Source organism: Topomyia yanbarensis, chromosome 2 (genome assembly GCF_030247195.1).
Source record: "Topomyia yanbarensis strain Yona2022 chromosome 2, ASM3024719v1, whole genome shotgun sequence".
NCBI lineage: Eukaryota > Metazoa > Arthropoda > Insecta > Diptera > Culicidae > Topomyia > Topomyia yanbarensis.
Genome location: NC_080671.1, coordinates 34,126,765 through 34,139,295, shown reverse-complemented (window position 1 = coordinate 34,139,295; position 12,531 = coordinate 34,126,765). Strand labels below are relative to the sequence as shown.

Here is a 12,531-nt window from a genome sequence, read left to right as displayed (position 1 = left end):
TAGATAACCTATCAAAAAAAACCTTGCTGAAAACTTCATTGAATACCAAGTACAAAACGTAGAAGCACTAATTCATGGAAATCGTAATGAGGCTAAGGGTGTTATCGAGGCCAACAAGATCTTAAAATTTCACGTCCATACCATAGTTACCAACAGATAAAAGGGATTGTTTATTGCTCCAAAGTTTCCGTATCCACTGCTTCGCCGGATCAAATGATGTACAATGTAGCTTCTGTGGCGCTGGGTAGTGAATCGAGGCGGCATGTATAGATCACAAAGCAGCATTTGATCGGGTGGATCATAGAATTCTGGGAAAATTGGAGCGACTATAGGTTTGTTCCAGTACCAGGAGAAACTGGAAGTACTCCAGAGCAAACAGGGAGAAAAACGTTCCTGTATTATCTTCTTCCCTTTTTCTTCTTTTGGTAGCAAACTAGAGTGAAAAGGAGCCAGAATTTTTTGCTCCGGAGCAACAGGGAGTAACTTCTGTGTACTGGAACAAACCTTGTGTCTCTGCCTTGGGGAGTGGCTTGGTTTAGAACATACCGCTTTTTCCAGGTCCAAATCGGCTCGACAACATCGGAACCGTTCACTAACTAGTCAGGAGTTCAACAAGGCAGCCATCTCGGCCCGCTACTATTCTCGATTTTTATAAATGATGTTTCATAGCTGTTACCATCGGACTGTCGTCTGTTTTATGCGGACTGTGTTGGTGTCAAATAACTCAATAGCGCTCCTTCTCGCATTACGATGTTTGTTCCAGTGCCAGGAGAAACTGGAAGTACTCCGGAGCTGGAAGTACTCTCTTCGTCTGGTAGCAAACCGGAATAAAAAAGGAGCAAGTATTTTTTGCTCCTGTTTTCTCCGGAGCAACTTTCGCATACTGCAACAAACCTATTGTACTTTTCACCGAAGATTAGCATGCGACGGAATCAATTCAAAATAGCGAAAGAATTGAAAATATACCCTGTTAGCTCTATCCGCCTAGTTTAGAACAAACATCTAGCAATATATAGGCCCTGTTGGTCAGGTATCGGACGGTCATAAATTGACAGTTCATGGATTTATTCACCCCTTCACCACAGACTAACAGACATAACACTATGAGGGAATTCCCTCCACCTTTTATTCACAGTCCCAAACACTCATTTACTGGTGGGTTACCCCTCAGGTTTGGGAACAATTTTTCACTAGTGGTCTATCCCCCATATGCTTGTTCATATGTCAGTGGCGCCATAATTTCAAATATGGCCACAGTCCTAACTACAAATATATTTAAAATGACCGTTAAAGCGGGCGAAGCTTTGTTTTTGAGTGTTATGTCTGTTAGTCTGTGCCTTCACTACCTGTTGAGCGAAAATCGGAAATTATTTGTTACTATTTTTTGATACCCATTTAATTTACTGTTTAGTGTACCTTTTTGATTCCTAACTCGATTCCTTTGCATCCTCCTAAGTTTTTCCTTGATTCAAGACCAATAGTCGCTCGAACACTTCCTATAAGAATCAATTCAAATTACATTTTTGTAGCCTTGGGGAATTTAAAGGGTTAAATCTTAAAAATGGCGGTTGCGCAATCTTGTCGCTATCTTGTTTTTTCGCTATTTTTGCCAATTTCTAGTGATAACCACAATATAATCTTTTCTGTTTTACAGCAGAAATAAAAAAACATCACCGCTGCACTCTCGTGCCACCTGACAGTCGAATTCAACGTTAGATTGCGAATATTCTGTTTTCCCCTTCTGGTTGCAGTCTCCGCGCATCTCTATACAAGCATCATCTTTGGTCTGGTTTATCAGGCACCAGCATAAAATTTAGTAAACAATAAGCATTAGATTTAGACCTTAATATTTTTAGCAATGTACGATAACGAATCTTTTCATGTTTTTCGTGATGATAACGCGTCAGCAAAAGTAAAGGAAAAAATCAATCGTTCAAACCTACCCCGGAAAGCAAGGAATTTCAGGTAAATACTTTAAACGAGAAAAGCAACATACAATGTTCCCAAATCATACATTTTCACAGCAAGGAACAACTTCAGCTTGCTCTACGGAAGAAAAAAGAATGCAATGTTAGAGCTCAGGCTATCGTCGAAGCTTTACTGGAGCCGATAGAAGATTCTGAATGGTTCTTGGTTAAGGTAAGTCCAAACGATTCTTGAAGTTTAAACAGTCGCGTTTGAATAAAAAAATGCAAACCTGAATATTTTTCCGTGGCACTAAACGTTTAACCAACTATAATTTCAGCTGCGAGACATCAATCAGTGCCACTACGAGGATGTTATTGAAGAAAGAGCTATTCAACGAATGTGCGGCTATCCGCTGTGTAGTAAACAGCTTACCAAGTATTAATTTGCACTATATGTTCGTTAGTTTAAGGTAATGAAACAAATTCTATTTGTAGCGTGCCCAAACAAAAATACGTGATTTCTCTGTCCAACAAGAAGGTTTACGACATAACGGAAAGGAAAAACTTTTGCACTGGAGAATGCTACAAGGCCTCCAATTATGTCAAAAGCCAGATGCTAACAAGTCCTCTGTGGCTACGGGATCAGGAGGATATTCCCAATTTTAAACTACTCCCAGGTACACCACCTAAAGAGCCTGATGGTAGGATGGTAACCATTTCTTCACCGTTGACATCCGCTCAACCATCAACCGGTGACGATGATCTACGCATTGTCGAAAATCCAGTTAACGACATTGTTGCAAGTACAAGCTTTACAGACAGCTGCCTTCGAGGAAGCATAAGAGACGGCAAAGAGATAACATTTAAGGTTGCACACGAAACGACAAGTTCCAGTTGTAGTGATAATGAGCTGTGTAAAGAGATGAAGAAAATGACCGTTGAATGATATAAGCTATATATGAAATAAATACTTAATACGATATGAGGTTGTAAACCAATGCCTATTTTCCTAGTTAATAGAAGTTTGTTTCTGCATTATACATTTAAGGTAACCTGAGTATTCATTTTTTTAAATATTGAAAAAAATACGCCGAATACAACATATACGCTAGCATTGTTCCAAAAACTACTTGATTCACAATTATATCGAGCTTATTACGAGAACGAAAGAAAAGCATACATTGGATGAGAGTGCAGATGCATGTTCGATTCATTGATACCAATAATTTGAACCATATGTGACCAATTCAATATCTTTAACATATGATGTGTACTAAAAAAATTAGACCTGAATTTAGTTTGCGTTTGACAGTTTTTGTCACAACACAAATACTGTCGGCAGAGAATTTGATGTTCCAAAAAAGGTGTTTCCGAGATATTTGTTTTTGAGTCTTTTTGTTTATAAAGCTTTGTAATATCACATTAATGTGATATATAGTCAATTAAATAGTGTCCACAATTACTAATTTCTTGTTCAACAGTGACTAATCGTAAATTATTTTATCTACACGTTACAGGTAAGTTGACACAAACCGATTGTGATTACGAACGGGAACACGATAACAATGCCCCTCCTGAACCAGGTAGAAAAGGCAAATTAAATTTTGAACGATTTATTAAAAAAAAATTTCCAGATCGCCGCACAGCTGAGTTCAGGGATACGAAGCGGCGCGAACCATTAAGGATCCGCCGTACGGGGTAGCCGCAAATCCGTTATCGGAGTTTGTTTACCTCCCGAATCGCCATGTAAACGATAATCAACCAAAATACGCGATGTTACAAGCGTTACTTTTCGAGCCCCAGCACGACCGGAATGACGTTTGGTGCGCTCGTTTATTTACTTGGCTGATCAGCTTTTCTTTGGAAAGCCTGTGAACAGCTGATCAGCCAAGTAAACAAAGTACGCAACAAATGTCATTCAGGTCGAGTAGGTGCTCGGAAAGTACCGCTATGTAACGCACCGTGTGCTCTGCGGTGCATAATACTATGAAGCAAAATACGCTGTTACATAGCGTTACTTTCTGAGCCCCTGCTCAGGGTGGCCAGACTTACCGATTTATCGGTAGTCCTACCGATTTTGGTCTTCCCTACCGACGACCAAGGCAAAACTACCGATATTTTGTTATTCCTACCGAAAACTACCGATTTTTATTGATTTTGGACATATCCCACAATAAAATTTAATGTGATTTGACTGTATCAGTTTTTTGCTGAACAGTAAAATTAATTGCTACATGAAATTTTATTGTTAATCTATCGCGAGAACTCTGCGTCGAACAATGTTGAAACAGTAATAACTATAATATTTGTTTTATGATTGTAAATGCTATTGTAAAATTCTATTCGGGCAGCCAAATAAACGAACAGCGCACCAAATGTCATTCCGGAAAGTACCGCTGTGTAACGCAGCGTATACTGGTTCATTGAGCTTTCTACTCCCGTTAAAAAAGAAATGGTGCCGAATTATTTCGTGAGGAAAACAAAAAAAAGGCAAAAACCGGTTGAGGTTAGGTATTTCGTGAGGCAAACAAACCAAACTCCTTTGGTTTGACTTTGCATATGTGGTTATAAATGAGCTGTCAGAAATCTTAATTAATCACAGGCCCCTGCTAGGCAGCCGTTTTGTCCTAGCCAGTTAAAATCAAAACAACCCAATGCTATTGCACGGGTGACATGGACCTAGAAGCGGCTAGGCCCATCATATGTTGACTAATGTCAAAGTCTGTATATCTCCATAGCGGATGACAGTAGAGCACTCTAGTTAGAGTGCGGCCAATACGCGTTTGACGTATCCAAACGAGCAGAAATATGACGTATTTCTATTGTGAATACGCCAAATTTCATGTTCGTTTGGATACGTCATGTTCTCTTGGCCACACTCTAACTAGAGTGCTCTAGATGACAGGAGTGATACTCCACTGATTACAAAGCGCTACTTTTCGAACCTCAGCTCGACCGGACGGTTATTTGCTGCGTCCCTTATCTACTATTGCTGACGAGATCAGCATCCTGATTTTGAAGAGAAGTGTTGTCTATATTCGTTATTACTTCGACCTTATTTGTATGTATTTTAATGTTAATTTAATTATTTCCATATACTTATGCTGTGTTATTTGGATTAATTATCGAAACATCGTTGGGGCTTCACAACAGCCTGTTGATGTTTTCAAACAATAAACAATACTAAAGGGCGTAAAAACTACATTAGCACTAGACATTTCATATTTTTAGTATTTTTTACCTAAAGAGCATAGTCCTTAGACTTGCCTTAGACTATATTAATACAATTCTCGACAAACATATGATTACGGCCTAAAAGCCAACTGTCAAAATCCACTTTGAATAGAAATTCCAGACAAACCGTTACTAGTCGAACACAGTTCACAACAGTTTATCAAAGAGAAAACTTTTCTCTTTCGTTTACTACAAACATCTGTGACTGGCGTGTAACGGTTTGTCCGGAATTTCCATTCAAAGTGGATTTTGACAGTTGGCTTTTAGGCCGTAATCATATGTTTGTCGAGAATTGTTCCTTAGGACCTTTTGAATAAGTACTCTTGATTTATAATTTATGCTGCCAACACTGCGAAATAGCCCTGTGGGAATTGAAACAGACCACAACAGTCAAACTCGAAAACGTCAAATTGGCTCCGATCTGACTCCCAAAATCGGATTGTTATAGTTGTCTAGTATTGACCGAAATAAATGAAAATTATTTCTTTTTACACCGGAACCGGTTAAAATTATTGTTAAATGGGCAGCGAAGTGAAAACGTCCAAAGTTGAATTGTTTATTCAAAATTTGAATGCAGGTAATGCAAAAAAACTTGCTTTTCTGATGGTGATTGGTTTTACCATTTACCATGGCCTGTTGCATTTGCGATATGGTAAGTTATAATCCATTATTTTCTATTAAAAAGCACTAAAACAATTACTACTGCAGGGAGTGATTCATGCAAATGGTTACTGAGCGATGGTAGGTTCAAAGGCGACAAGGAGTGGCAACCTTTTGGTTGCATGCTGCACAAATATACAGAAACGTAAGATAAAATTTGATTACGACTAGGTGTATAAAATTGCTTGTATTTATGGTATCTGTTTACAGAGATACACGGAAATGCTTTCGATATTTGGCGTTTTGGGGTACCCAAAATCATTTCGTTTTTATCGGCGACGTTCGTATTCGTACACTTTATTTGGAAATGATAAACCACTTAAAGCCTAAGGATGCGGATAATGCATCCATACAGTCGAAGTTAGGAAAGACGGAAAATCTTCAATTTGTGGACTACAAGTTACGTCTTCAAGTCAATTATATTTATGCGAATGAAGTTTCTAAGAATATGATCGATGAGTTCATAAAGTGGCAGCACGAGGAAGATCCGCCAAGTCTTATTGTTGCTAGCTGCACATACTCTACATTTCATAACGGAAATGTGACTAAAGAGCTGCAGAAAATTTTTGCTAAGAATTTGACGAGAATGGTAAAACCCATCGACAAGTTGGTTTCTAAAAAATCTAAGGTGATTTGGAAGCTTCAAGATCCAGTTGATCATGATCGTATCAACGATGAATGGAAGATCATTCAAAACGAAGACATTGATAAAATCAATCAGGTAGTTTACGACATATTGAGCTATTCTGACGCAAAAATATGGTCCTCGTCGAAGATGATTGCTTCCGGACTAATAGATGAGTTTGTTGATGGACACAAACTAGGAATGCTAGCATTGAAGCATGATGTTCAAATATTACTGAATATGTACTGCAATGACTATATGAACTATAATGACGGCACGTGCTGTAGCAGCGCTGAATCGTACACAATCATTCAGGTCATCACATATGCATTGCTGGGAGTTTGGTACGTACTTTACATGCTAATGTATGCCTCAATATCTGTTATTCATTCATTTCAGTATCGCCATGGCCAGCGCTATGTTTATCCGACGCTGGTTTATGAGATTACGCGGCGTGAACATTTATATGCCACTAAGTCAAACTGGCACTACTCCGATGCCTTCGGCAGTCTCACAATCACCGATTTTGGCATTGGCATCATTGGCGTTTATAATGGCATATTTCTATCTCTGCGACAGAACCAACTTCTTCATGAAGGAGAACAAATATTATTCAGAGTTTAGCTTTTGGATTCCGGTTGGTTATGTGTTCGTTCTGGGATTGTTTTTTACCGAAGATAGTAAATTTACTAAAGTACTGCACCGAGATCAGACCGATGAGCTGAAAGGGTGGATGCAGTTAGTTATTCTGATATACTACATGACTGGCGCATCACACGTTCTGCCAATTTACATGCACATCAAAGTGCTCATTAGTGCTTACCTGTTCCTTTCCGGATATGGACATTTCACCTACTGCTGGCAGACGGGGAACACCGGAATTGTTCGATTCTTTCATGTAATGTTCAAACTAAACTTTCTCACCATTGTATTATGCTTGTGCATGAATCGACCCTACCAGTTTTACTTTTTTGTACCGCTTTTATCCTTCTGGTACTGTATGATTTACTTTTTATTTTCGATTCCTCCTCGAATTACGGCACAGAGTTCTGAGAACAACGCCTACCATTATCTGTATATCGTGCTAAAATTTGTCTGCATATTAAGTGTCATTACTGTACTATATCTGAGCGAAGTGTTCTTCGAGCGTATCTTCGTTACTCGTCCATGGAAGGCACTTTTTGTAACCACAGATGACGATATTCACGAATGGTGGTATCGCTGGAAATTGGATCGGTATACAATCATCTACGGAATGATTTTTGCAGCTATTTCTCACGTTGCTCAAAGATACTATATTTTTGACGACAATAATCACGGTAATTTATTCTCGAGGCGTATATCGCTTACGTCAACTCTAGTCGCTTTCATTGGAATTGGATTCTACACGACTTGGAGCTTCTTTTGTCGAAATAAGCAGAATTGCGAAGAAATCCATTCGTACGTGGTATTCATTCCCATCGTTGGTTACATTCTGCTGAGGAATATATCCGGAATTCTTCGAACACGCTATTCCACGTTTTTCGCATGGTTCGGACGGATTTCACTGGAACTGTTCATATGTCAGTATCACATCTGGTTAGCCGCCGATCAGAATGGGGTACTGGTGCTTTTACCCGGTTTCCCAACGCTGAATGTGTTGATCACTTCATTTATATTCGTCTGTGTTTCACATGAAATCCATCGATTGACAATGGTATTGCTACCGTACGCTGTGCCTAACGACTGGAAGCTGGCACTCCGCAACATACTGATTTTTGCAGTAGTATTAATACCGATTGGACGTTACGATGGAATGTTTTAAAAATCGGTCAAAAATACACAGGGAGAGATATGAGCGATGTGTGAATGCGATAGGACATATTTAATTAGCAGATAAGTTATTCACGAGACTAGATACTACATTTTCAAATAAATGTCACATCTGAACTTATGACTCATCTCTTTTATTCATTTTAATTTTTTTAAATCGAATTTAATAAATGAATGACCGAAAAAAAAGTCGCCGGAACAGAATATACGTCGCAAAACTCACTTCAAACATTTTAGAATGTAAAAATCGAATATAAACATTAGACGTAAAAACCAGTCAGGAGCTCATCGATATAAGTCGTATAAAAAAACTTTCAGTAGTAAAACCATAAAAAATATATCCGGTTGTTACAAACTACTTTGTCGGCTTTTTCAGGTGAGAATATTTTAACAATTCTTATGCTGAAGAATCTCAGTCCGATTTTGACGGTTGATGTTCATATCCAATTTTTACATTCCAATGTATTTGAAGCGGGTTTCACGAAACGTGCTATACTTGTGATTTTGATTTTTGGTCGGAATATTTTTCTAAACAAACATTTAAATCTAATTTAGAGACCCCAGCGCCGGCTCACAGTAAGCGGAGGTATAGAATATCACAAAGTAAAGCTAACTAACTTAAAAATTCCACAAACTAACTAAACGAAATAGAACAGACAATTCCCCACTGGAAACTACGTTTTGGGTTTTTGCGTGAAGCCGGCGCTAAATTTACTTTCAAGTGCCAACTTCATATTGAATCTATCATATTATTTTTTGTTAAAAAATCGTTGTTTTTCTGGCACAGCCGGTAATTTTTAGAATCAGCATAATTTTTGTTTCGGCAGTTTGGAGCAATTACGACAAAAATTCTACATGATCGAAATCCGACAAACCAAAATCCATGATCGAATTCCTGTACGGCTACCTTAATTCCAGTTTAAATAGCACTGGATATGAAAAAGTTAAATTCCACTGAACCTTCTGAACGGTCGAAAATTGATTCCTTCTAATGCGCGGATGTAGATTTTTTACATATTATCCGTTTCATTGGAAACGCGCTTTTTAGCATTTCGAAGCGACGTATCAATAAATCCTAAGTAGCGTCGATAATTGTGTGTTACCCAAGTTTGATGTGTGCTAATTGGTTACGGTGATTATAATTATTAAGGTTGAACAGAGAATGGGTAAAAATCGAAAACGAAAAAGCAGTTTTTTCCACACTATGTGTTAGATCTTCATAAAAATCAATCAGCAGTACTGTAACAACATTCTACATAAGCTGATTGATTTTATGAAGACCTAACACACGGTGTGGAAAAAACTGCTTTTTTTGTTTTCGATTTTTGCCCATTCTTTGTCCAATATTAAAGAAAACTTGTGCTTCTGAAAATTGAAGTTTGCATTTGATATGTACACAACCTGTTTTACGCTGTACATTGATCCCATGAGATAAGCAATGCGACGAATAGCGCATGATGCTACGACAAAAAATGATCGTCGCGTCTCGTTTGGAAAAGTACGGACAATATCTACCGCCTAGTTTCACGTGTGGGCCTATTTACACCGGACCGATTGCTGTTTCCAATTGCCCTTTTTATAGTACTCTTGATTCGTATGCACACCACTTAAATTATTCTATTCGAGCGAATTAAATAAACGCAACAATGTAGTACGATAACGTGTATCACCAGCTTTACTTCAGATCATATGTGAAAAGTGCTGCAAGTTATCAATCAACAAGTCGTTGATTTATTTAAATTGTGTTTTATAGAAGATGATATAATTGTTAGAAATAAACCGTTGACGATTTGAATTGTGTTGTCTTTCGATTAAAAAATCAAAGATCTAAACTATAATGTACATAAAGCTATTTTAAATTTGAACGATTATTTATTAGGGTTTTGTGCCTATTATAGTAGTAGAACCTATTGTCACCATATATCGCACCTTTTGGTTTCGAATTAAGAATATGAGATGAAGACAATATCAAATTCTGGACAAATAGCATTGCGTAAAACTTCTTCGAAGACACCACTCTATCTATCATGCCCCATTAAAAAGTTAGATGAAACGCCGCCCTAGGGGCCGAGTTTGGAACTGCTTTGCTGCAACCACATGAAGACCTAGATACAAAGCATCAACTTTACCGAAGACACTATACTTTTAAAACATAACAAACGAGGAGTTATTAATTTATTCCACGTTTTTGCCTTTCTCATAAGAAGGAAAGGTATGCAATCATTCCCAGTATCGACCAATCTAGGCCTGGAGGGCCGAGTGTCATATACCATTCGATTCAGTTCGTCGAGATCACAAAATGTCTATGTGTATGTTTTTTTAAATAAGTTTAAAAAGCATTAAAAGCCTGGCCTGTAGTGTATGGGGCCGTTCATAAACCACGTAGACTCATAGGGGGGGGGGGGGGGGGGTGTCTAGCAAAAGTCTACGTTTGTCTACTAGGGGGAGGGGAGGGGGTTCTTTGAAAAAGTACGTAGACTTTTATTTTTTGTTATTCTTGTATTACTAATTATAAACGGCATTTAAAGAGAGTTTTTTTTTTTATTTTTTTTATCCCTTTATGGGCAGCTAGGGCCGAGAGTGGTGGCTAGGGGGTTTCATACATCCTTGACCTGACGGACAAAGCTATGGTGCCTTGAACACAGGCAACGCAGATCCAAGGCCATCATTGAAATGATAAGTTCTGCGTTTGAGATGTACTTCCCCCGGTTGCCAGACGAATACCTGCAATTATTACTTGTTGCTTTGTGTGTATGAATCTAATGTTCAGTCCTGGGTGGTGTATGCGTGGAAGGTGTGGTTTTTAGCGTTCGAGTCCAGGAGTGCATATCTGTCTGGGTTAGCGTGGGCGTTTACTAATTGTGTAATAGTGTGATCGCCAAAGGCTCGAGCATTTGAATGCTAGCGTGTCTCTAACTTTGCGTGCATAAATTCGATTTTAGATTCGTGTGGCCATTCGCATATTCACGTGTATTCTTGAACGATCGCGCGCGGACCGTGAATATGATAATTAATTTTTAGTGTATGGTAGAGGAACGTGTTGTTTGGTGAATATGCATCATTCATTGCATCATTCTTGATTGGTCCATCTGAAGGCATGAGTCGAGAGTAGAGAATTCCGAACGTAGCTGGTCTATGATCGCGCGAGTGGTGGGTTAATGCTTGAGACCGCGGTTGTAAAGTTATAGGTGCTGAAAAGTTCACTTAAGTAAGGGGGTGTTTTAATGTTGGCGAAATTGCGAGCGTAGGTGTGTGTGGATGATTGAAATTGTAATGTGAATTCGCGTTTTTGACCAGGTTTGTGTTATCGCGAAAGTTAGGGGCGTTTGTGCGCTTTGGATGTGAGTGTATATGGGAGAATATGCTATTGGTTGTGTTAGTGAGTATGAGTATGAACCTAACTTAAGTAATAGTAATAAAAGGAAAAATAACATGCCGAATGTTTCTTTTTTTAGGTCACTAACCGTGCATTGTAGAATGCCCGAAAACTCTGAACTAGGCCTCGTCGAGTCCAGTCTGTCAGTCTCGTCCTGTCGTGTCTGGGGTTTCCAGGTTACATGTATTCACCAGATGAGAGTAGCTTATGTCAGCTTACTTGTGCACTGGTTTCGTAGAATCAAGGCGATCATCGAAATGATAGATCCTACGAGTGAATGCATTTTGCCTAGTCACCTGTCAAGCATTTGTGTATTTGTGTATGTTGAGATATGTGTGGAGCCTGTAAATAATATTCTAATACGAATAATAATTTATACGTTAAAATAAGAAATTTGTTATATACTACTTGCAGTTTGTTGATCGTTCCTACTTATCTGATTCCATCAAGTATTATTCTCATACTCATCTCCATTGTTCTAAAACCTGGCGACGTCTGATGGCAGAGAAGAATCATTGTTGGCAGCAATGTTGCTCTTCTTGGATGTATGAGCTCGAGAAGGTCATCACAAGAATAAAAAGAGAAGAGTTAGTATTGTTATTGAGTATTAATAATATTCCGATTTTTTTTTCGAGAGTTGTCCTACTGGAGCTGTGGAGTTATTTGATTCAATTAAGGCGTGGACCTAGACTTCTGGGATGGAGGATAGAGACTTCCGGACGTGAACGATTCATGAATACGCGAGTGCGGGGGACTGTAGGTTCACGCTTGAGACTGCGTTTGAGTGATTACAAGTGCTGAGACGTTCATTTTATCACCGGGATGTTATAATGTCTGGAAGAGTGCGAGTATAGGTTGCGTGGATGGTCGCGAAGGGCTCCAGCATTTTTATATTTGTTTGTCGCGTGTATGTGACT

General features: G+C 38.7%; 3 protein-coding genes across 3 annotated transcripts in view; all 3 read left to right on the top strand.

Moving 5' to 3' along the window:
- The first annotated feature begins 1,778 nt into the window (after positions 1-1,778).
- On the top strand, positions 1,779-2,901 carry LOC131680432 (putative RNA polymerase II subunit B1 CTD phosphatase RPAP2 homolog). The gene is made up of 4 exons (XM_058961147.1): positions 1,779-1,965; positions 2,025-2,139; positions 2,246-2,343; positions 2,403-2,901. Exons 1-4 carry the CDS (start codon positions 1,859-1,861, stop codon positions 2,851-2,853), a joined length of 771 nt encoding a protein of 256 aa, XP_058817130.1. The 5' UTR covers positions 1,779-1,858; the 3' UTR covers positions 2,854-2,901.
- Positions 2,902-3,243: 342 nt separating this feature from the next.
- Positions 3,244-12,531, top strand: part of LOC131682474 (uncharacterized) — a 48,656-nt gene continuing 39,368 nt past the window's right edge. Inside the window, exons 1-2 of the mRNA XM_058963953.1 lie at positions 3,244-3,271; positions 3,389-3,424. The gene's annotated coding sequence lies outside the window, so the exon portion shown is untranslated. The remainder of the gene's footprint in view (positions 3,272-3,388; positions 3,425-12,531) is intronic.
- Positions 5,552-8,354, top strand: LOC131682473 (N-acetylneuraminate 9-O-acetyltransferase). Its single transcript, XM_058963952.1, has 4 exons — positions 5,552-5,793; positions 5,850-5,946; positions 6,012-6,770; positions 6,826-8,354. The coding sequence occupies exons 1-4, from the start codon at positions 5,661-5,663 to the stop codon at positions 8,228-8,230; spliced, it is 2,394 nt and encodes a 797-aa protein (XP_058819935.1). The 5' UTR covers positions 5,552-5,660; the 3' UTR covers positions 8,231-8,354.

What these genes read in the sequence shown, in the direction of transcription:
- LOC131680432 (XM_058961147.1), top strand. Translation starts at nt 1,859, where the DNA reads ATGTACGATAACGAATCTTTTCATGTTTTTCGTGATGATAACGCGTCA. An exon ending in CGGAAAGCAAGGAATTTCAG is followed by an intron (nt 1,966 to 2,024) that starts GTAAATACTTTA and finishes ACATTTTCACAG; the next exon opens with CAAGGAACAACTTCAGCTTG. An exon ending in TGTAGTAAACAGCTTACCAA is followed by an intron (nt 2,344 to 2,402) that starts GTATTAATTTGC and finishes TTCTATTTGTAG; the next exon opens with CGTGCCCAAACAAAAATACG.
- LOC131682473 (XM_058963952.1), top strand. Translation starts at nt 5,661, where the DNA reads ATGGGCAGCGAAGTGAAAACGTCCAAAGTTGAATTGTTTATTCAAAAT. An exon ending in CCTGTTGCATTTGCGATATG is followed by an intron (nt 5,794 to 5,849) that starts GTAAGTTATAAT and finishes TTACTACTGCAG; the next exon opens with GGAGTGATTCATGCAAATGG. An exon ending in CTGCACAAATATACAGAAAC is followed by an intron (nt 5,947 to 6,011) that starts GTAAGATAAAAT and finishes ATCTGTTTACAG; the next exon opens with AGATACACGGAAATGCTTTC.